At 46.6% G+C, this 19,302-nt stretch overlaps 6 protein-coding genes across 6 annotated transcripts; 2 read left to right on the plus strand and 4 right to left on the minus strand.

The window, feature by feature from the left end:
• Nucleotides 1-364: 364 nt before the first annotated feature.
• Nucleotides 365-3,230, plus strand: ctf18 (Chromosome transmission fidelity protein 18; the record flags this gene model as incomplete). Its single annotated transcript, XM_049251872.1, has 2 exons — nucleotides 365-2,739; nucleotides 2,792-3,230. The coding sequence occupies 2 exons, from the start codon at nucleotides 365-367 to the stop codon at nucleotides 3,228-3,230; spliced, it is 2,814 nt and encodes a 937-aa protein (XP_049109190.1).
• A 2,243-nt stretch (nucleotides 3,231-5,473) lies between these two features.
• Nucleotides 5,474-6,664, minus strand: ETF1 (Electron transfer flavoprotein alpha-subunit; the record flags this gene model as incomplete). Its single annotated transcript, XM_049251873.1, has 3 exons — nucleotides 5,474-6,048; nucleotides 6,117-6,285; nucleotides 6,356-6,664. 3 exons carry the CDS (start codon nucleotides 6,662-6,664, stop codon nucleotides 5,474-5,476), a joined length of 1,053 nt encoding a protein of 350 aa, XP_049109191.1.
• A 430-nt stretch (nucleotides 6,665-7,094) lies between these two features.
• CIC1 (proteasome-interacting protein cic1) lies at nucleotides 7,095-8,284 on the minus strand (the record flags this gene model as incomplete). The annotated part of the gene is made up of 2 exons (XM_049251874.1): nucleotides 7,095-8,156; nucleotides 8,213-8,284. 2 exons carry the CDS (start codon nucleotides 8,282-8,284, stop codon nucleotides 7,095-7,097), a joined length of 1,134 nt encoding a protein of 377 aa, XP_049109192.1.
• A 2,272-nt stretch (nucleotides 8,285-10,556) lies between these two features.
• Nucleotides 10,557-12,176, minus strand: LOZ57_002814 (uncharacterized protein; the record flags this gene model as incomplete). The annotated part of the gene is made up of 5 exons (XM_049251875.1): nucleotides 10,557-10,946; nucleotides 11,006-11,090; nucleotides 11,147-11,172; nucleotides 11,241-12,106; nucleotides 12,155-12,176. The coding sequence occupies 5 exons, from the start codon at nucleotides 12,174-12,176 to the stop codon at nucleotides 10,557-10,559; spliced, it is 1,389 nt and encodes a 462-aa protein (XP_049109193.1).
• A 2,269-nt stretch (nucleotides 12,177-14,445) lies between these two features.
• LOZ57_002815 (uncharacterized protein) lies at nucleotides 14,446-16,012 on the plus strand (the record flags this gene model as incomplete). The annotated part of the gene is made up of 11 exons (XM_049251876.1): nucleotides 14,446-14,499; nucleotides 14,568-14,605; nucleotides 14,658-14,705; nucleotides 14,757-14,763; nucleotides 14,818-14,862; nucleotides 14,917-14,952; nucleotides 15,004-15,125; nucleotides 15,182-15,207; nucleotides 15,263-15,293; nucleotides 15,350-15,704; nucleotides 15,764-16,012. The coding sequence occupies 11 exons, from the start codon at nucleotides 14,446-14,448 to the stop codon at nucleotides 16,010-16,012; spliced, it is 1,011 nt and encodes a 336-aa protein (XP_049109194.1).
• Nucleotides 16,013-17,423: 1,411 nt separating this feature from the next.
• On the minus strand, nucleotides 17,424-18,826 carry SUN4 (Sperm-associated antigen 4 protein; the record flags this gene model as incomplete). The annotated part of the gene is made up of 3 exons (XM_049251877.1): nucleotides 17,424-17,468; nucleotides 17,529-17,908; nucleotides 17,965-18,826. The coding sequence occupies 3 exons, from the start codon at nucleotides 18,824-18,826 to the stop codon at nucleotides 17,424-17,426; spliced, it is 1,287 nt and encodes a 428-aa protein (XP_049109195.1).
• Nucleotides 18,827-19,302: the final 476 nt, after the last annotated feature.

Consider the following 19,302-nt stretch of genomic DNA (forward strand, 5'->3'; position numbering starts at 1 on the left):
GCCGGCGTTTGATATGTAACCATCTATTAGCTAATCAACTGTGATGACTAATGTCTTTTGAAATCGGCATCTTGATCCTGCCCAATCAGAAATCATTCTCACATCGACGCGTTGAGTCGCGTCGCGTCCCCCTGCTAGAGACCAAATTGACAATGGCAGAGGAGAGACGGACATGCGGCCAGTCAATAACGCACCCCTACCATAATTAATAAATAACTAACTGGACTCCAGTTTTGCACTTACGATACTTTGTGACCGCCTGTGTGCCCAGGGTCCTCCATTCCCAGAGCTGCCACACGTTGCAATCAAGCTCTTTTTAGAACGATGCCACCCACTGTTTGATACCCGTTACAATTGTACCAGAATGGCATTATTTTGCGATCCAGGTTCACTTCCAAGAGAACCAGGGGTGGAGCAACTTCCTGATCAGGGAAAAAGAAGACTGGATGATATCGTTGATGAGGGCCTCTCCAAACGGGCAAAGTTATTAGGGCCTTTTATTGTCGATGAATCTGACGAAGAAGAGCAAAATACTAGTTGGCTTGGGATCCTTGAATCCAAGGCCAATTGTAGCACGAAAATACCCGGTGTGACTGCGTCACACACAGACTGTAAAAATACCGCTTCTTTGATCCCCAATCTTGATACAATATCTACCACTACTTTAGGGCGTCAGAACGAACACTTCATCATTCGCAAATGTTCCGGAGCGCCAGTATTTTTAAAACAGAGAAATTCCAGCACTCTGCTTTCGTATGAGCAACTTATTGCCAGTCGATCGGTTACGGCTCCTGGCAGAGCTACTAAAAGTTATTACGGGATCGACATTCACCAACTGCTCAAAGAAGCGGAGGTCTATAGGGCTAGCCGTAGCTCAGTATCTACCTTAGATGTGCACCAATCAGTGGAGGTAACATCAGATTTGAAGCAATCCGGAAAGGCTACTCATACTCTATGGACTGAAAAATATCGTGCTCGGAGATTTAAGGATTTGATAGGTGACGACCGAACGCACCGGGCAGTTTTACGCTGGCTTAAGGGTTGGGATTCGATTGTATTTCCAGGGCTAGCTAAAGCAAATCGCCGGAATACCAAGGACTCGGAACATGAAGACCCCATGCACCGCAAAATCCTCCTACTAACAGGTCCTCCAGGCCTCGGGAAAACAACACTTGCTCATGTCTGCGCAAAGCAGGCTGGCTATGAGGTGATGGAAATAAACGCGAGCGATGAGAGAAATCGAGATGTGGTTAAGGGCCGAATAAAGGACGCAGTTGGTACGGAGAATGTGAAGGGCATTACTGTCGAAACTAATGGGAAGAAAACCCGACAGCCGGGAAAACCTGTTTGCGTTGTTGTGGATGAGGTTGATGGTGTGGTCGGTGGCTCGGGGGGCGGCGAAGGGGGCTTTATGAAAGCTCTAATTGATCTTGTTGCTCTGGACCAAAAGAATTCCGCCAAAAAATTCAAAATAACCAATACAAACAGCAATAATAAAAAGAGAAGAGGAAATAGCTTCAGACTTCTTCGGCCTTTGATCCTGATTTGCAACGACGTATACCACCCCAGCCTTCGACCGCTTCGTACATCCTCAGCTGCAGAGATCATTCATGTTCGTCAAGTGCCATTAGAGCAAGTCGTTCAACGCATGAGACATGTCTTCGAAAAAGAAGGCATCTTGTGCGACGGAGATGCCGTACGAAGAATCTGTGAGGCTTCTTGGGGATTGAGTGCCAAAAGAGATCGTCAAATGAAATCTCGCGGTATTAACGAGGGTGACATTAGAGGCGTTCTCGTTGCCGGGGAGTGGATAGCTCGAAAGCTCCGATACAGTGGCTCCTTGTCGACAAATATGAGATTGACTAGGAAATGGGTCGAACAACACATTATCAGAGAATCCTCGAAAGACGGCTCTATCCCAGGACTAGGACGTGGAGGAAATAAAGAGATTATTGAAAGGGTGTTCATAGAAGGTGCCGGATTTTCCTACGACCATGTAGGAGCCGACAGCTTTAAGGACCCTTATTCCGAAGATAGCAATACCTTGCCGGTTGGAGTTGCAGATCTTCGCAAGCGCCATGCAATCTGTCGCTTAAGAGAAATGGTTGATGCTGCTGGGGAGTATGACCGTTGCGTAACGGATTGTTTCCTCACATATCCTACCCAAACATATCAAGATGACACTTTGCTTTCAAAACCCAATGCCGCCTACGAGTGGCTATATTTTCATGACTTAGCATCATCCAAGATTTATGCTAATCAAGCTTGGGAGCTGAATCCATATTTGAGCCAATCTATTATTGGATTCCACCACTTATTTTCTTCCTTGAACAAGTCCCATGCAGTGGCACGGAAGCCCGATGATGATGAGGAAGAACATCCATTCTCCGGTACGAGAGCAGATTTTTCGGCCTTTGAAGCGGAAAAGCAAACCCGCGCCATACTTACCGAGCTAAGATCCTCCCTTTCCGCTCCCCTACTTCGGATATTCCTCTCTCCTGCAATAATTACGACGGAGCTCATTCCGAATTTAACGCGCATGTTGTCACCGGATATCAAACCAGTCGTAGTGGGAGGAAGCGGGAGTGAACGTGGCATTGCTAGTGTTCGAAAAGAAAACGAACGCGCTCTTGTGCAGTCGGCAGTACGGGTGATGAATGGGCTTGGGGTTACATTTGAAAAGACCAGGGTGGAAATTGATAGCGGAGCTCATAGTGGATGGATATATAGGATGGAACCGTAAGTTATGACCTTCAACATCATCCCAATCACAAAGGCTAATATACCAAAGGGCCCTTGACTCCCTTACAACCTTTTCGAAGACAAAAGGGACATGTCTAGCTACAGCTGGGTCTTCGGCACCTGTGAGATATGCAGTGCGACAGGTTCTTGATCAAGAATATCGGAAAGGGCTGCTCAAAAGCCAAGCAGAGACCCATCATACGCAACATAGCACATTAGCGTTTTCTGGAAAAATAAGCAAACACCAAGCCGATACATCACAAGACCCAGCTACTAAACATATAGGGCTGAGTGGTCCAAAACGGGATTTCTTTGGCCGCATTAGGGAGTCGACTGCCGAGCAACGCCCTACTTCGAATCAGGTGAAGAGAGGTCAAAACAGCAAACAGGATGAGCAAGAAACGAAAGTATGGGTTAGCTTTCACGAAGGGTTTTCAAATGCTGTTAGAAAGCGAATAACTATGCAGGAGCTATTATTCGGCCTCTGAGTAATTACTTACATGCTCTGAAGCCCACCCTACTAGCCTTCACTATGTATGTGCAGAGCTAAATACAAATATACATGCGTAATTTCAAATTTGCCCACTCCTCAAACTTGGAGAACACATATTCCCTTCATACATTGAATGCAAGTGAGTATCCGGCCTATCACCCCAGGCACGTTTGAATTATTATGTACCAATAACAATCCAGAACGCCACATGATTCATACGCTCTCACTTTTTGCTGGGTCTGTCCTACATAGAAGAAAAAAACTAATTCAACAAAGTCCTGTTAAAACTAATTAATAGTACAATAAATCCTCCGAGCCTATGGCGCTGTAAATTGATTATTATAATAGGGATATACAAACATACAAAGGAAATCAACATCATGAGAAATGCACGATAGCGCCTGGCATCTCCAAAACCAGACCAGGAAATCAGATCAACTCCTGACATGCAAATCGTAAATATTTTTCAACCCCACGGCGGCCCATCTTCCTTCGGGGCGTTGATTGGGGGTAGGCCGTTATTTCAGTGCAAAATAGCAGGCACGCGCCTCCATGGAAATAATCTGATCTCTAGAGAGGGTAGATTGTGCTTGTTTCTTTGGGTGTGAGGAAGAGGGCCTTTTCAGTCGACGAAGCGAGGACTTTAGATTCGATATAGTGGAGGCCGCGGAAGATGTTGTATCCGTGGAGGTTCGGCGCTGTAGGAAGCGAGGACGAGACTCCTTCGCTGCAGCTAGGGTTGGATAGTAGTAGGCAGTGAAATCCGTCATGTTAGATGCCATTATGACAATTCTTAAATCTATACGATTCCCGGGTTGTTGTATGGTAGAAACTAAATATTGTGTTAGCAAAATGAGCATTGTTTATAGGTCATTGTCACCACCGTACAGATTTTCAGAGGATCTATGATAGGACCCTAGAAGAAAAAGGCCAGGTTTTCCTTGTCAGTCTAAATGTTTTTAGATGTAGAAAACACTATCAGAAAAAGCTCCTGAATTGGTCGAATTTGTTCATAGGAGGAAAATGGTATGTAAGAAGGGGGTGAAGCCCCTTCTTATAGTAATAGATTGCCTTGCAGGCCCCAGGCACCAGGTGGTATAACACATTATTCGCATGGATTCAACCTGGGTGCGTAATCTCTAGGACGATCAATTTGTCAGATGCAGGAAAGTCAAAATCAGTCAAGCTTTCCACCAACGATGAGTCAAGCGGAGACAGTCCGATTGAGGTGTGGAGATGGCTTTGACGCAAATAATGGTAATATGGGTGTCCCCTCAAGTGTTTGTCGAATTGTAGGCCGTCCAGCGTTACCTGTTCTGGGTCCCCGGTTGCCATCTACCACACCCTACTCCGTACTGGAACTAATATCGGACTACCGATTCGGAGTATGCATGGCCATAATTGGCGTGAATATGAGCTCGGGGTTGAGTCACTCGGCAGTCTGGGGCTCTTCAACGGGCCGGAATTGCTACTAATGTTTCCTTGAATGACGGATAAAATTTCCGAAGATCGCCGCGTTTATGGAAGGGCGGAATCATATGGAGTACAATGTAGAGCCTTTCGTAGTGACATTTCTGACAAATCGGCTGAGGCGGACGAAATCCTTAATGCAAACAGGGCAATGAGCGAAAGCCAGCAAATATTAATATTATTGTTTCCATATTTTTCTCAGTCCACACACCCACAAATATCTCCGTTGTGGACATCCTTGAGCCGAAGGACAACCTTGACGAACAACGAAGCGCGCGCATGTTAGTTGGAGTGGTTGGTTAACTAGCTCATGGCCCGTGCATTCGGAGTTCTTAAGCTTTTGGGGCTTAAAGCCACTATCGGAGTTGAGAATTCCGAATTCGCTTACTCCGCACGGAGTACTCGGCGCTGTCTGGGTTAAGGCCGCCTGAGACCAGCTGCATCCTGGGCCGGATGTATTCAGCCCCGTGTGGTCTGGCATGGAATGCTCTCGCCGTGCACCAGGTAAGGTATAATACAAACTCCGACGCATCCGAAAATTTCCTTCAGGGAATGAGAGATTTCCTCAACAACGCAACTTGTTGACAGGCAATATAGCTTGAACGGACTGGAATCTCAGGCGTATATTTCTGCAACCACGGTATCTGTACAGCATATGATCTAAAATGCATACCAATAAGCCAAAACAAAAAAGACAGGATGGCTGCTCAAGTGTTTTATATGCAGAGAAAACTAAAGAGGAAAGCAAGATACCACCATCTCAAACATCTATTGCTTCAATTTCTCCGTGAGCTCCGGAACCTTTTCAAATAAATCACCAACAAGACCAACATCGGCAACCTGGAAAATAGGCGCATCAGGGTCCTTATTAATAGCAGCAATAACTTTACTGTCTTTCATACCCGCTAAATGTTGAATGGCACCTGAGATACCAGCGCAGAGGTAGAGCTCTGGGGCCACATTTTTTCCAGTCTGGCCAACCTGAAGACTGTTATCAGCAAATCCACTGTCTACAGCGGCGCGAGAAGCGCCAATAGCTGCACCAAGGGAATCTGCGAGAGGAGTCATAATCCTGTCAAATTCCTCTTTGGACTTCAGTCCACGACCGCCTGAGACAACTCGCTTAGCGGTGCCCAGGTCAGGACGATCAGATTTGGTCAGATCTTCAGATACCCATTCTGTTGGCGATGGAGCATTGGGATCGGCACCGTCAACAACCTCCGCAGATCCACCGGTTGCTTCACCGGCCTGGAAAGCCGTTCCTCGAACAGTTATCACCTTGATGGGGTCGGTTGACTGAACAGTCAGAATAGCATTGCCAGCATAGATGGGCCGTACAAACGCTATGGAAACTCAAAGTTAGTATTCTTTTTGACGCATAATTTACCCACAACAATTCCCCGGCACCTACTGTCTTCACTTTCGATTGCTGTGATATCCGAAATTTGCTGGACATCCAGTAATGCCGCAACTCGAGGTAGTAAATTCTTGCCGAAAGCAGAATGAGGAGCAATAATGTGTGTGAAACCGCCGTTCTTGATGTTTTCGACCAAAAGAGGGGCATAGTTTTCTGGTAATCCCTATACTCCGATCATTATCAGTGATTGATGTTTTATTTTAAGCGACAACCGTGTATTCAAGCCATTATACCTTATCGTATGCCGTATTTTCAACCACAAGCACCTTGTCAAGGCCCTTAATCTGCGCAGCTTCCGCTGCCGCACCCGCCTTCGCTCCACCACAGGCTACAAACGCTGTGACAGGCCCACCAAGCTTTGCAGCCGCTGAAATTGCACTTAGAGACGCGGCCTGTATTTTCCCGTCCTTTTGTTCCAATACCGCAAGGGTAGAAAGTAATCTCGAGAGTGCCGAGAGCTGGTGTGACTGGAGCGAGGTTCTGGAGGAACAGAATTGAGAGCGCGAGGCCCGGAGGATTGACTTTCTAGCAAGAGGAATCATATTGTGAATCAAGAAAACAGAGGCAGTAGTAATTATTTGCGTGAGTTCGAACTGCAATGCGAGAAATGCCGTCCTTGGATCTCATCTTGATCTTTTGCGGGCAGTCGGCGGAATCTACCCGGCAATCTTGAATTCCTAATGACTAAGCAAGGCATCGGAAATCCGCGGCGAAACCTTAAAAGGGCATCATTTTGTATGAAAAAAACTTGAAGACAAAGTGATTTTACAGGAGAAAATGCAATGATATGCTTTTTATAAATTGATTATGGAGTACTTTTATTGATTCATAATTTTCAGCGAATCCCAATAGATATGCGCCTCGTCGCAAAACTCTAAACGCCCTATATCCACACAATTGTGCTAGTCAACCCATCAACATCACTGAATAAAACCAGCAATATACCATACCAGTAATACCCTCAATAAACAATCAGTTCTCAGCTCGGGCCTTTGCCTTCTGTAATTTCAGCTTCGCCTTTCTTGAGGCAACGAGTTCTGCTTCAACATCCTCAGCGTCAACGACCTTGCGCTTCTTCGAATTCGCATCGTCAGAGGCCTTGATCGACTTTCTCTTTTTGTCCGACTTCTTAGGTGTCTCATTATGCTTTGTCTCGTTTTCATGCACATCAGTTTCATTTAGCCAGAGCTCACTAGCCAGCCATATCGGCAACGCCATAGTATTGGCACCCTTCACATGTATGGCCTTTATATTTCTCCATCCCTTTGCGATAAACTTGCCCGTCATGCCTTTAACTACTGCCTCAATATTTTCCGCGATTTGAGCTGATGAAAATGCCGACGTCCCCACCCGCACGGCAGCAGTTGTAGAAGGTGCTAGGTGGACAGGGACGCAATCGAGGGCCTTCTCAATTTCCTTAGCAACGACGGCAACAGACGCAACGGCAGCAAACTTTTCGCCGGGAGGAGGCCTCTTCTTCTCATCCTTCTTCACGCGTTTTCCATTGACCTTTTGAATTTCTTCGATTCGAATGGGGATAGGTTTCTTGCTGGATTTATAAAAGGTCTTTCCCAGAGTCTGAACCAGACGTAGTACAATCCGCTCATCTGCGAGGAATACGTCGTGCTCGGCGAATAACTGACGTCGGCTTTCAAAACTCTTGTAACGTTCCTTTAGTTTTGAGAAGCCAATGACTTTTGTGATTCGGGATGATAGAGATTTAGGAAACGTTTCATCTGCAATAACGCTCTTCACCTCACGCTGGGGGTCTGCAGTAATCAGACAAATACGAAGTGACGGCGACGTGTTGAGAGGGTGAGGCACAGCTATCTTCCCAGGTTTTAAACGATTTTTGTCAACAACATGCTTTTTTGTTGTAAGAATTAGCCAGACCGGGACGGTATCCCCGGCCTCTCCCCCGTCTTCAGCGTCACTATCATCGTCGAAAGGTAACTGCCTGGTAGTTGAGTCTTCGGCCGGATTTTTCACCTCGCTTTTTATGTGCTTGAGCAGTGCCGTGGATGCTCGAACCACCTAGGGTAGAGTCTGAATTAGCGGCGAACTAGGGGGAAACTGGATGGCCAGCATACCTGATCAGCATTAAGTTGGTAAGGCGATCCCGAATCCGTCTTTATCGTGAGCTCTTCAAATGAGACCGCCATGTTTAGCCACTCTTGTTACAATCGTCCTTGTCCACCATTTTTGTTTCCCCAAAATTTGAACCGTCGGCGTCGGGTGAAATATTATTCCGAACTGTAAATAAAGTTTGAAGCTCACCCTACTCTCCTCATCGCCCGCTTGTCTTTCTTTCTTCACGGAGTACACAAGTAGGTACTTTAGTGCCAGCTGGACACGATATTCAATATCTTCCTTGATCTTGTCTAATGTTGACTATATAGCAGCCGAAGCTGCAAGGGTCAGATTGCGGGTGACTCCGTTCATTACAAAGACAGGTTTTGGCATGAAAATTGCCGCCCTGGTCGTCCTGACACGATTCTAAACTTACAACACGATGGCCGCTAGCCACGCTGAAGAGGTGGACGATGGTAGCCAGCCGCGTTGACTGAAGCTTATTTTCGGCTCACAATTAAGATATGCGTCGTAGAGTCTTCTGCACCATACCAAGCAGCTGGATGAAGGCTATATCATACTCAAGGTACTCCGTAAGTTTGTGGCAGCTAGGAAGTTGAGCTCCTCACAACAGATTTTGCTGCAAACTTTCTAGAAAGAGGTTGAGCCCAGTAAAATTGTTTTTTCTCTTGAAGCTTAAACATCTACCCGATAACACAATAGCAGATACCCATGGGGTGGGTGACGACAGCAACCAAAACAGGGAAGGGAAATCAGAAGTTCAAATGTTTGAACCTTTTTGATCCAAACGCGAGTGAAAATGGCGTCTGGACAAGACGTTATTTTATTGTTCTGAATATAAAGTGGGCAACACAATTTTCAATGTTTAAGCACCTGTCAAAAGTAAAAATATGTCCTCAAAACTTTTGAATAGAATAGTCATACAACCTATGGCTCAACTTCTATCTATATACTATTCGCTAGTGGATGAATGTATACACTTGAAGTACAGGGTTCTTGATATAGAGATCGCGCCTCTCTTATTTGCATCACTGGCCTGTTCCTATATGTGGATTCGCAAATATTCAGATATGAGAAGTACAACTACATCAAATTCTTAATTCCTTAATGTTTCCATTATCTGCATTACTGCAAGTGCTTCTCACTAGCTAACCTAAACTTATTACTGCGGATAGGAATATTCTTAAATACCCGGAGAGAATCACAAACCGCCCCATACTCTAAACCAACTACCAAGTCTTGTTTGCCTTAGTGCTCGGTTTACTGTATTGTTGAAGGAAGTTAGTAGTGCCCTGTACCCCGTACGGTAAAACTTCCATGGGACATGACAACTCTGATGTACCAGAATATCGGACCATATTCAAGTGGGTCTTGGGGCAAATGTTCAGAGCAATACGGACCATGATTTATGGCATATGAGGGTCGGTCATATTTGGGGGGGGGGTTTAAATCATCGTAGTTCAATATTAAAAGGGGTTTCCAGCATATACTCCGCACCCCATATACAATATCTCGACCGTAGCATAAAAGATATTAAAGTACGGACTACTATTGGATACAGTTTGGAAATGGGCTCCGAAAATCTAATTTGCTTGGTAGTTAAGGTTCTAACCTTAACCAATTGGCCGCGGGCCTCTAAACTACGTACTTGCTGCCAAGCCAGCGGGCATCCCGTGTGCTCTGTACTCCGCACAATGGTTTGATGCTATTCCAAATACTACGTGCATAGGTAAGTGCTTTACAACTTCGTCGTATACTTCATTTCTTTATTGTTAGCCCGGTTTTTGCCTTCCTTCACCGCAGCATCGTGCATTCATAGCAAGGAGTACGGAGTAACTACCTCATACTGTGCTAGCCATCTGTAGTTACGTATCCTGCCACCGTAATACTAGTACCCAAGTGCAAAGGTTGACTGTTGGTGTGAGGCTCCCTGCTAATATTGGTCCGTGTATCCTCCATTATGGAGTATATATATTTGTTCCCCGTACGGAGTATGTTGATCTCGTAGAGAGAAAAGAGGGCTAAGGATTCTTGTTCGGTCACAGTTCAACATAAGAGCAGCGACGGGACTGCATTGCCTGTTTTTCTGAGTAAAGGTAATTCCATTATAGTATGTGGTATATAATTAGACACATATTACATACATTAAGGAACACAACGTTCACAGAAAATCCTATGCGAATCTAAATCACTGGGTAATGCAGCAGCAATGTTTGCTCCTGCCGCTCTTCCGCCTCGTAAAAAAAGCAATTCTTATATCAAACCAAACCAAGCGGGCTCTAAAAAGAAGGAAGAATTTTAAAACGAACGACAAAATATTGATGGCGTACCTATATAGATACCTCAATCTACAACAAGTATCCGCACCCCCTTGCTTCCAATTTTGGGGAAAGGGAGAAAGAGCTCATGGGCAAGCGTAACATCTTCACGTGTTGTTTCGAACAACTCAAGTTTTAAGTTCCGGAATAGCGTGGAAAGGGCAAGAAGTAATTCGGCCCTCGCAAGACTGTTTTGAAACTTATTAGAATTTGGAACGTATGTAGAAGAAAGCGGCAGGAGGACATCGTACTTGATACCAACACACTGTCGCGATCCTTTGCTGAAAGCAACTAGATATTTTTCTAGGTATTTTCGTTGTTGGGAGTCCATCCATCTTTCAGGGAGGAACTTGTATGAATCTGGAAATATCCTTTCGTTGTGATGCATCATCACACTTGTCATGCCAACAGGAGTCTTGAGAGTTTATTTGTGAGTTATTCTTGTCAGAATAATCAAGAGAATGAGAACCTTACACCAGCTGGAATCGACCATTCTTTATATTGAAGATTGCGGTCAGGCGCGATTCTTTGAAGCCTTGTGCTAACCCCATACGATAGGCTGATTTCAGGTTAGTGGAGATACAAAATGCAAGAGACCATGCAAAAAGAACTAACCGTAGACCTTCTAACATCACTGACGTCTAATGTAGTTATTCCGTAGCATGGTTAGAAAAGCAAATTTTGCTTTGGGAAACGCCGAGGGACGTACTAGATAAGGCATTTGTTCCAGCTCCGCTGCGGTAGCAATTTGATCAGGATCTAATCTATTTAACTCTTCTAGCATCTTATCTAGTTTATCTCGATTTGCAAGTAGATAATAGGTAAGCCAGCTTAATGTTTTGGCAACGGTTTCGGAGCCAGCACCAATGACACCTTGGATTTCTTGGGATAGCCTTTCAGGCCCCTTCTCCTCAGGTGGAAGGTCACTGTCAAGAATGTCATGGAAAAATGTGGGATGGCCATATGACTTCCGCTTTTCATCATAATCAGGAGAGTCGTGCTCGTCAATAACTGTTTTGATTAGTGCCTCGCAGCGGCGGCGAAAAACAAAAAACAATTTCATTCCCGGCTCCATTTTACCAACCAGGGATTCTGGAAGGGCCCTCAGCCAGTAAAAAAGCCATGGGTATGGCTTGAAAAAGACGGTGGCTTTGGCGATTGCACTCAAAGTTTCGCTCCAATGAGGAATGAAATCAGGCTCGTCTAGATAATGAAACCCGCTTCCCATGGTGTAGTCCGATATCACATCAGTTGAAAAGCAAGTATAGGCATATTGTGCCACGATCGGCTTTCCGGTACCTTGTAACTCTTTTAATCGGGCACAGAGCTTATCCACGAGCGTTTTAATGGAAGGTTCCAACTGGCGAATGCGGGCCATGGAAAAGTAAGGGTTCATGTTCGAACGGCGAAGGCGATGGTGGGCGTGTTCCTTGGTGGAAATTGCAGCCATAGGCGTACCAAATTGTCCCGTATAATAAGAATACTTGTCGCGAGGGCTGTCTCGAGAGTAGAGAATCTCATAGTACTCGGGATCATTTATGTGAAGCTCATGGGGGCTTATCCGAACAATAGGCCCTGTGATTGATTATTAAACAGTCTCCAATAGAAATCCCAGACACAAACCATATTTCTCATGCATCTTCATGATCTCGAAGGTATATTTTCCATGACAGATCGCATCATAGTAGAACTCATACCAAAGTGTAGCTGCAGCCAACTTCGGACCCGGGAACCTGGATAACGGAGAAAACCATAATCGATAAACGGCAAGGCTGATAGCATACACCAAGCATACCACCAAGGCAGCCAAAATGGGATGCTCATAAATCAACTGCGGAAATACCATGCTTCATACCCCCTGTAGCCTCTGTCCAAAAATTGGATTGAGAAAGTGCCAAATCTGATGGGTCTTTCATGCCATTTCTAATCCAAAGATAAACTCCACTAAAACTCAAGACCACCTGGCGTCTCAACCTTCATGGTTTCAGAAGGGCGAGAACTTGACGAACGGGTGCTTTTAGGGAGTATCTACCAATGGCAAAGGGATAAATAAGGGTTGCATCCTGATAGACTAACAGGCCCCGCCCACTAAGTTCTCGCTAACAGATGAGAAGGCACATGCTGGCAAACTCTGTTTATCGAAACAGTCCCAACAATCGTACCAAATCATGATTGAAGGAATGCTCACGATGAGATGAAACGTTCCCGACCGTATAGGTATGCAGCGCAAGCGAAAGTAGGCAAAAAAGTGGTTTATATCTTGGAATGGGCAACAGTGTTCACCGCCTTCCCTACTCTTGTTGTATTGTGATCGTTCCTTCGCAGGTATCCTCTGAATTCAAGGGCCCCCCAACCTCTTCAGGGGGTTCATTTTTGACGAAGTCTAAATTCAGAAGAGGCATTGGTCCAAGGAAGCAATCCATTAGGATTTGAATTGCAACGGTGAATATCACTTGCGCAGTGACGCCCTTCTTTACCCTATAGTGTTCGTGTAGATTCTCATCAGAGCGGAGAAGCGGCTCAGCAAGGTTGATGGAGACGAGCAGCCCATCAATCCACGAAAAAAAATAACGTTAATCCCAGCCCGGTTTTGTGGAGAGGAAGTCTGATCGTCAACGTCCACCTGGAGATTTCAAATGCGAAGGTGCTTGTTTTGCAAGAAGATGAGGGGTATGTGCTCCACCCGAAGGCGAAAATCGAACACCGTGGCTTTGCATCTCGGCTTATTTTGTGCCATGGAGAATATTTAATAACAATACTCAGGTATCGAGCGTTCGCGCAAGCCTGGTCGTAATAATAATAATAGAGTGCAGGGTGGTCAGTTTCTCACATGGAGACAAGAAGGTTCGGCAGCAAACAGAGCAAACTCAGCCCTCCCAGCGAGTCAGTGGCAGCCATTGCTGAAGAATGGCTAGCCAATCAACGCCAGATAAATTCGACGTCGGCAGTAGCGCCAAACCCTCTAAACGGCGCCAATATTACCGTAAGAGCGTTACCCGAGGCCAGGCAAAAGGCTCGAACGGCTGCAAGTCATGCCGGGTGTCAATAATGTTACAATCACGAGGCAAAATACCGCAGAGTCTTCCGTTCGACCAATGCCCGAGGACAGTTAGGCTGGGCCAAGCGGAGCTAGCTAAGCATCTGCGTGGAAACGCATGATGCCCAAGCGAAGCCCTGTTCTTCCGGCGCTAAGAGCCACGCTATGTTGAGCGGAAGGGCTCCCCCGGCGTGGGACCCGGGGTCATACGGCGGACTGCAGCTACGGATAGTGCAGCGCCTGACTGGCAATACCCTCCATTCTGCCGCACTAACCCAAAGCGGCGTATTGCCACCACCACCTCCTCCTCCTCAGCTCGCTGGTTCGGAAAAATTCCTTCGCGGGGGACGAAGGAATTTGGCTTACAGGGACGAGCGGTGAGCAATACATACGCCTGTGAATCCATCCCGGCTGGGAAATACTGGTCCTGTGCAATCCGCGAATCTACACCTCCGTTGTGGCAACCTGGAGGAACAGCGAGTCAGCGGCCCAAGTTAGTTACACATTGTTCTCAGAGTTGAGGGACAAACTAACTTAACCAACGAACTAGCCTACTAACTATACGGCCACTACCGAAGGCGGTGACTGTTGCCTTACCCGGCCGCTGCGGTCTGCCGTACGAAGGGGGGCAAGCCCGCCAACGGCTGTTTCCGTGCTCTCAGTACTACTAACAACAACCTGGCAGCCCACAAGCGCCCCTGCCATTGACTTCTTTCAGTCGTTCTCTTCTGCAAAACAGCCTGAGGCCGTCCAGATTTAGATATGGGCATACAGTTTTAAAGCCGCCGATCTCCTACCCAGGCACCCCAACCCTCTTTCTTTTTGGTTATCTTCATCAATCTGTAGAAGGAGACATTTCTCTTAAGCCGGGGTCAGGATGGCCGCGAATACGAGTAGCGAGACGCAGCAGAACCAGATAATAGTGGCCGAAGTCAGTGCCCCTAATAATCAGTATTCTGCTCAATAACTAAACACCGAGACATACTAACGACGAGAAAGGACGATAACGATCTTTATGACGAAATCGATTCAGCATCGTGAGTCTATCGCCTAGGCTTTCCCGAAGTCAGCGCTAACTTCAAAATTTAGCATCGAGAGCAGCACCGCGTCACTGACCTCCAGTGTGTTGAATTATCAGTAAGATAACGAACCCCTCCCTCCCGGATCTGTATCTCTAACTTCCAATAGATATGAAGTGAGTATATGTCTTCAATTGCAGGGACCCAAACAGCTAAATCAACCTAATCAGAATGGAAGACGCTATCACGCCTATCGGGAGGGAGAATATCTCATTGTATGACCAAATGCAATCCCTCAATGCAGCCAGTTCCCCGCTAACTTTCTTCAGCCAAATGATGAGAGGGAACAAGATCGACTTGATCTGGTTGGTTATTTGCTTCTAATCTGTGACAAGTAGTATTTCTCACAGTAACAGCATCATCACATCTTCGGTATGATTATTTCGGGAGAGCTATATCGTGCGCCCATTCCATCAGGCGTCTCTCGTATCCTAGATCTCGGGACGGGTACAGGAAGCTGGGCGATCGACGTGGCTGAGTATGATTCTCTTCGTTTGAGTATGGCTTGACTGGAACGCTAATACAATGCCGTAGCAAACTTCCACACGCCGTTGTGACGGGTACGTTTCAACCATCGATGCTGCTTATGCACCCTAGCTGACACGTTCTTCTTAGGGACCGATTTGAGCCCGATCCAACCATCGTGGTATGATTACACTCTACTCCAGGTTCAAAGAAATCAGATCTAACACACGACGACAGGCTTCCGCCGAACTGTAAATTCGAAATTGACGATTTCGAATCGACTTGGAATACCAGCCAACCTTTCGATTTCATCCATGCACGTAATATTGAAGGCAGTGTCAAGGATTACCCGCGGTTATTTGGCCAGGTTATGGCCAATTTAATCCCCGGAGGATGGTTTGAAGTTGCTGATTCAACAGTGGGAGTGTTTGGCGATGACGAGACAATTGAAAAGGCCACCAATATTCTTGAGTGGAGGGATCGACTGCTCGAGGCCAGTAAGAAGTTTGGAAAGCCAATGGGCATGTCAAAGAACTATAAACAATGGTGTATCGATGCTGGGTTCAAGAACGTCACTGAAGAAATATATAAGGTTCGTACATTGACATTTCGTTTCTTTTGCTCCTCTGAAGAAGCTAAAACCCGTTACAGGTCCCATTCTCCCCATGGGCAAAAGACCGGAAACTCAAAGAGCTCGGACGATACCAGCAAGCAATGATGTTTGAGGCTTTAGAAGCCTACTCGCTCGCGTTGTTCACCAGAGTACTTGGATGGAGCGTTCCGCGTATTCAGCTTCTCTTAGTTGGTGTGAGGAGAGAGCTCATGGACCGCAGTCTCCATATATACTCCCAATACTATATTATATACGGGCAGAAACCCGAGGTGCCCGAGACGTCTTAAAAAGGGAGCGATCTGAAAAAATACCCTCTACTCTACGGAGTACTCCGTATATACTTCCGCTCTATCCTTTTTTTTTTTTTTTGGATATAACTTGTGCAATATAACTGCAATATACCGAGTATTATGGATGAATGCCAAAAGAAACAGGGGAACAAAACGATGAATTTATTTGGATATAAATTTCTTCCCTGGACCATCACTACCCATTCAGAATCTTTCTGCCCCTAGCATACCGCTACCCTGAGTATTATTCCACTCATCGAGGTTGGAAGGGCGCAGGAGAATTTCCCCCCCTGTCTATAGGAACCAAGATGCAGTACCTGGCAGCCAACTAGGATCATCGATGGACAGTCGATCTCGTATCGAAAAGGAAAGGATCGGGAATAACAAAAAAAAAAAAACATAGGAATCAAGCTCGCATGCGATCGATGATCACCGCGATTTGATCTGGTCAGGAGACATTACGGAGTACTCCGTACTCCGTAGATCCATGCCCTCCAGCCTAGAACCAGTTTACGAAATGGTAATTAATGATCTCATTCGTCCATCGCCACGCGTTCTGATGCTGAAATGGCCGCTGACGGCAGGCTTCGACGGGCGGGCCGCTCGTTGGTATCACGGCATGAATGTACGCAGCGCGCACTTAGAGAAAGATGAGCGTAGTCTACGTGCATACTACGTATTTCGTCGTGTGTGTACGATCGATAGGAAAAAGGTGGCTTGTCTACGGAGTACGGCGTACTCCGTACCGGCAGCGTAGGGTGATCATAGCCTCTTGACTGTGGCGGTTCCGAAATAGAAGGCTGTCCTGGTCCTATTAATATTAAGTACAGGCCGTATTAAAATTAAGCGCGCTTCCTATCGCGGAAATGAATTGTGGTTGAAAGTGCCCAATCTACTAGTAAGGGGCATGGGGAGGCCAACCTCGCTTATGTGGCCCCCTGATGCTTACATATTATTACTACATACTCCCCAGGTCCGGAACAAAGCAGGCATAACAGCCGCACGAGTTTGGTCGTATTCATATCCAAGAATATACACAACGCCCGAGTGTACTCCGTACACAGGGAACATTAATCATCAAACGTTGCTCCGAACGGAGTACGCCTTGCAGAGATGCACTTCCGTCAAGGTAAGTGGTAAGAATCAAAGAGAAAAGCGCTACTAAATATACTATGACAGAGCTAACAAAAAAAAAGACGAAACGTTTTTAAGTGCGACAAAGGTAATAAACAAAAAATAAATAGCACCATTATTGATTAGACTCCTGGATAATCGTCACAGGAGAGGTTGACTATATATCAATCAAAGCGGTACCCGTCGCCGGGTACCTGTTGGTACCAAAGAGAGAGGAATCAATAACGCAGCGAACACCGGTGTTTAACATGCTGCTGCGAACTTAAAAACTTCTTTATTCCGAGAATACGTAGGTGGCTTCGCCGGAGATGACTTGGACCTAGTACGAGTAAGTATCAGTACGTCGAAAATCACCATAATAGCTGAGGTTCAAGCATACCGTGCATCCCTTTTCGTTAGAGCCGTTAGAATCATAGTAGCGGCCATTTTCATATCGGCAAACTCCAGAGAGACCTTCACCTTGAATTTCAACCTTGAAGTCGAGGGCTACCTTGGTAGTTGGGAGGTTTTGGAACATAGACGCCCAGATTTTACCATCTCTCATTCCAACGCCGATATTCAAGGGGGAGAAATTACCATACGGTCGGCTACTATCACCCCAAACACAGGCATCCTTGAGACCAACACCCTTGGGGTTGACATAATACTGAGCAGAGGTAGGCTTGTTCAGCCAGGTATAATAGTTGGAAGCATCTGGGCAAGTAAGAGGATCTGTCGCTCCTGGTTGTGAAAGAAGGGGCACAGTTTGGGCCTCGGTGCCTGGATGTTTGTTAGAAAACTCGAGAGCTTGTGCGAGAAGAATGGAATAAACGTACCGGGATAATCAGTACGGCAAATGGAGCAAACTTGGCTCATAGAATTCTTAACTTTAATACCACCAACACCTTTGGTACAGAGTTTCTTAGAAAAGCTAGGGTTCGTGAGGCGTAGCTTGCCGTTCTTGCACTCGATACCACCAACAGATTGGCCAGTGGCGCCTTGAGTAGCAGGCCATTGGGTCTTCTGATATCCAGGAGGGCAAGCATAGGAGCACATGCATCCTTCAGTACAAGTTTCACCCCTGATGGCGGTTCTGATGTCGGTGATGGCGCTGCGGCCGTAAGTTGGGAGCTGAATACCACTCCAGCCGCCAAGGCCAACCCAGTTAACCGCCAGAGCACCATATTGAGAAGGGAACTGGTCACAGCTAAGTTGGCCATCCGGGAAGTCCGAGTCAATGCCCTCACCACCCGACGGGCTGGAAGTATCGGGCTTGGGTTTATCGACGGTGGAAGGTTTTGGAGAGGGCGCTTGGGGCGAAGGCTGAGCTGGACTTGGAGCAGGCGCTTGGGGCTCCTGCTGAGGTTTCTGCTGGGGCTTTTGCTCGGTCTTTGGCTTCTCGTAGAATTGTTGTCCGGCTTTTGGAGGGCTCACTGGAGTTTCTGGGGAAGAATCACAGATATTTGGGTTGCCACCGTTGGCCCAAACAAGAGACCCGTCTTTGATGCCTTTGCAGGCCTCGTCTTTACTAATCGACTTGCCGTTGAGCTCATACGCGAATACGGTGGGGCCGGGAACAGTCACGACCTCAACTGCGACGGGATTTCGTTTGGCGTGTCCATGGCGATGGGGGTGATGGGCGGCAGCAGCCACGGAGCTGGCAGCGGCCAGGGTCAAGATGGCCGGAGTAAACTTCATTGTACAGAAGGAATGTGGTCAATAATATCAACAAAGAACGTTTGGTCGAAATTGAGCGGGCAACGTCGGCCTTCAAAGATTGAATCGGATCGGAGATCGAAAGGCAAGGCTTATAGAGGACAAAAGAAAAGCAGCGATGTTAGCTAGCGCCTTGGGCAGATGGGAATGCGAAGAAAAATCGCGCATGACAGCATATTGTTTCGAGACCAGGATGGGCGACAAACACGAACGAGAAACAGAGGGCAGCAAACGAAGGACGACAAACACCTACCAGGCAGCAGTCCGGGGTTATATTGCGCAGGTCGACAGGAGTGAACGACACTGCGACGCTGGTCGGGCTGGCCGAGGTTTCAAACAGTGTCAAAAGCCCCAAGAGCTTTCTCTTCTCTTTCCAAAGGAACGTGGGAGGAAGAACGAGACTCCTCCAGGTCGGACGGAACGAAGGGACAGCGAGGGGGTAAAGATCGAAAGGGCGG

Source organism: Ophidiomyces ophidiicola, assembly GCF_022830035.1.
Source record: "Ophidiomyces ophidiicola strain CBS 122913 chromosome Unknown scaffold_8, whole genome shotgun sequence".
NCBI classification, from domain to species: Eukaryota; Fungi; Ascomycota; class Eurotiomycetes; order Onygenales; family Onygenaceae; genus Ophidiomyces; species Ophidiomyces ophidiicola.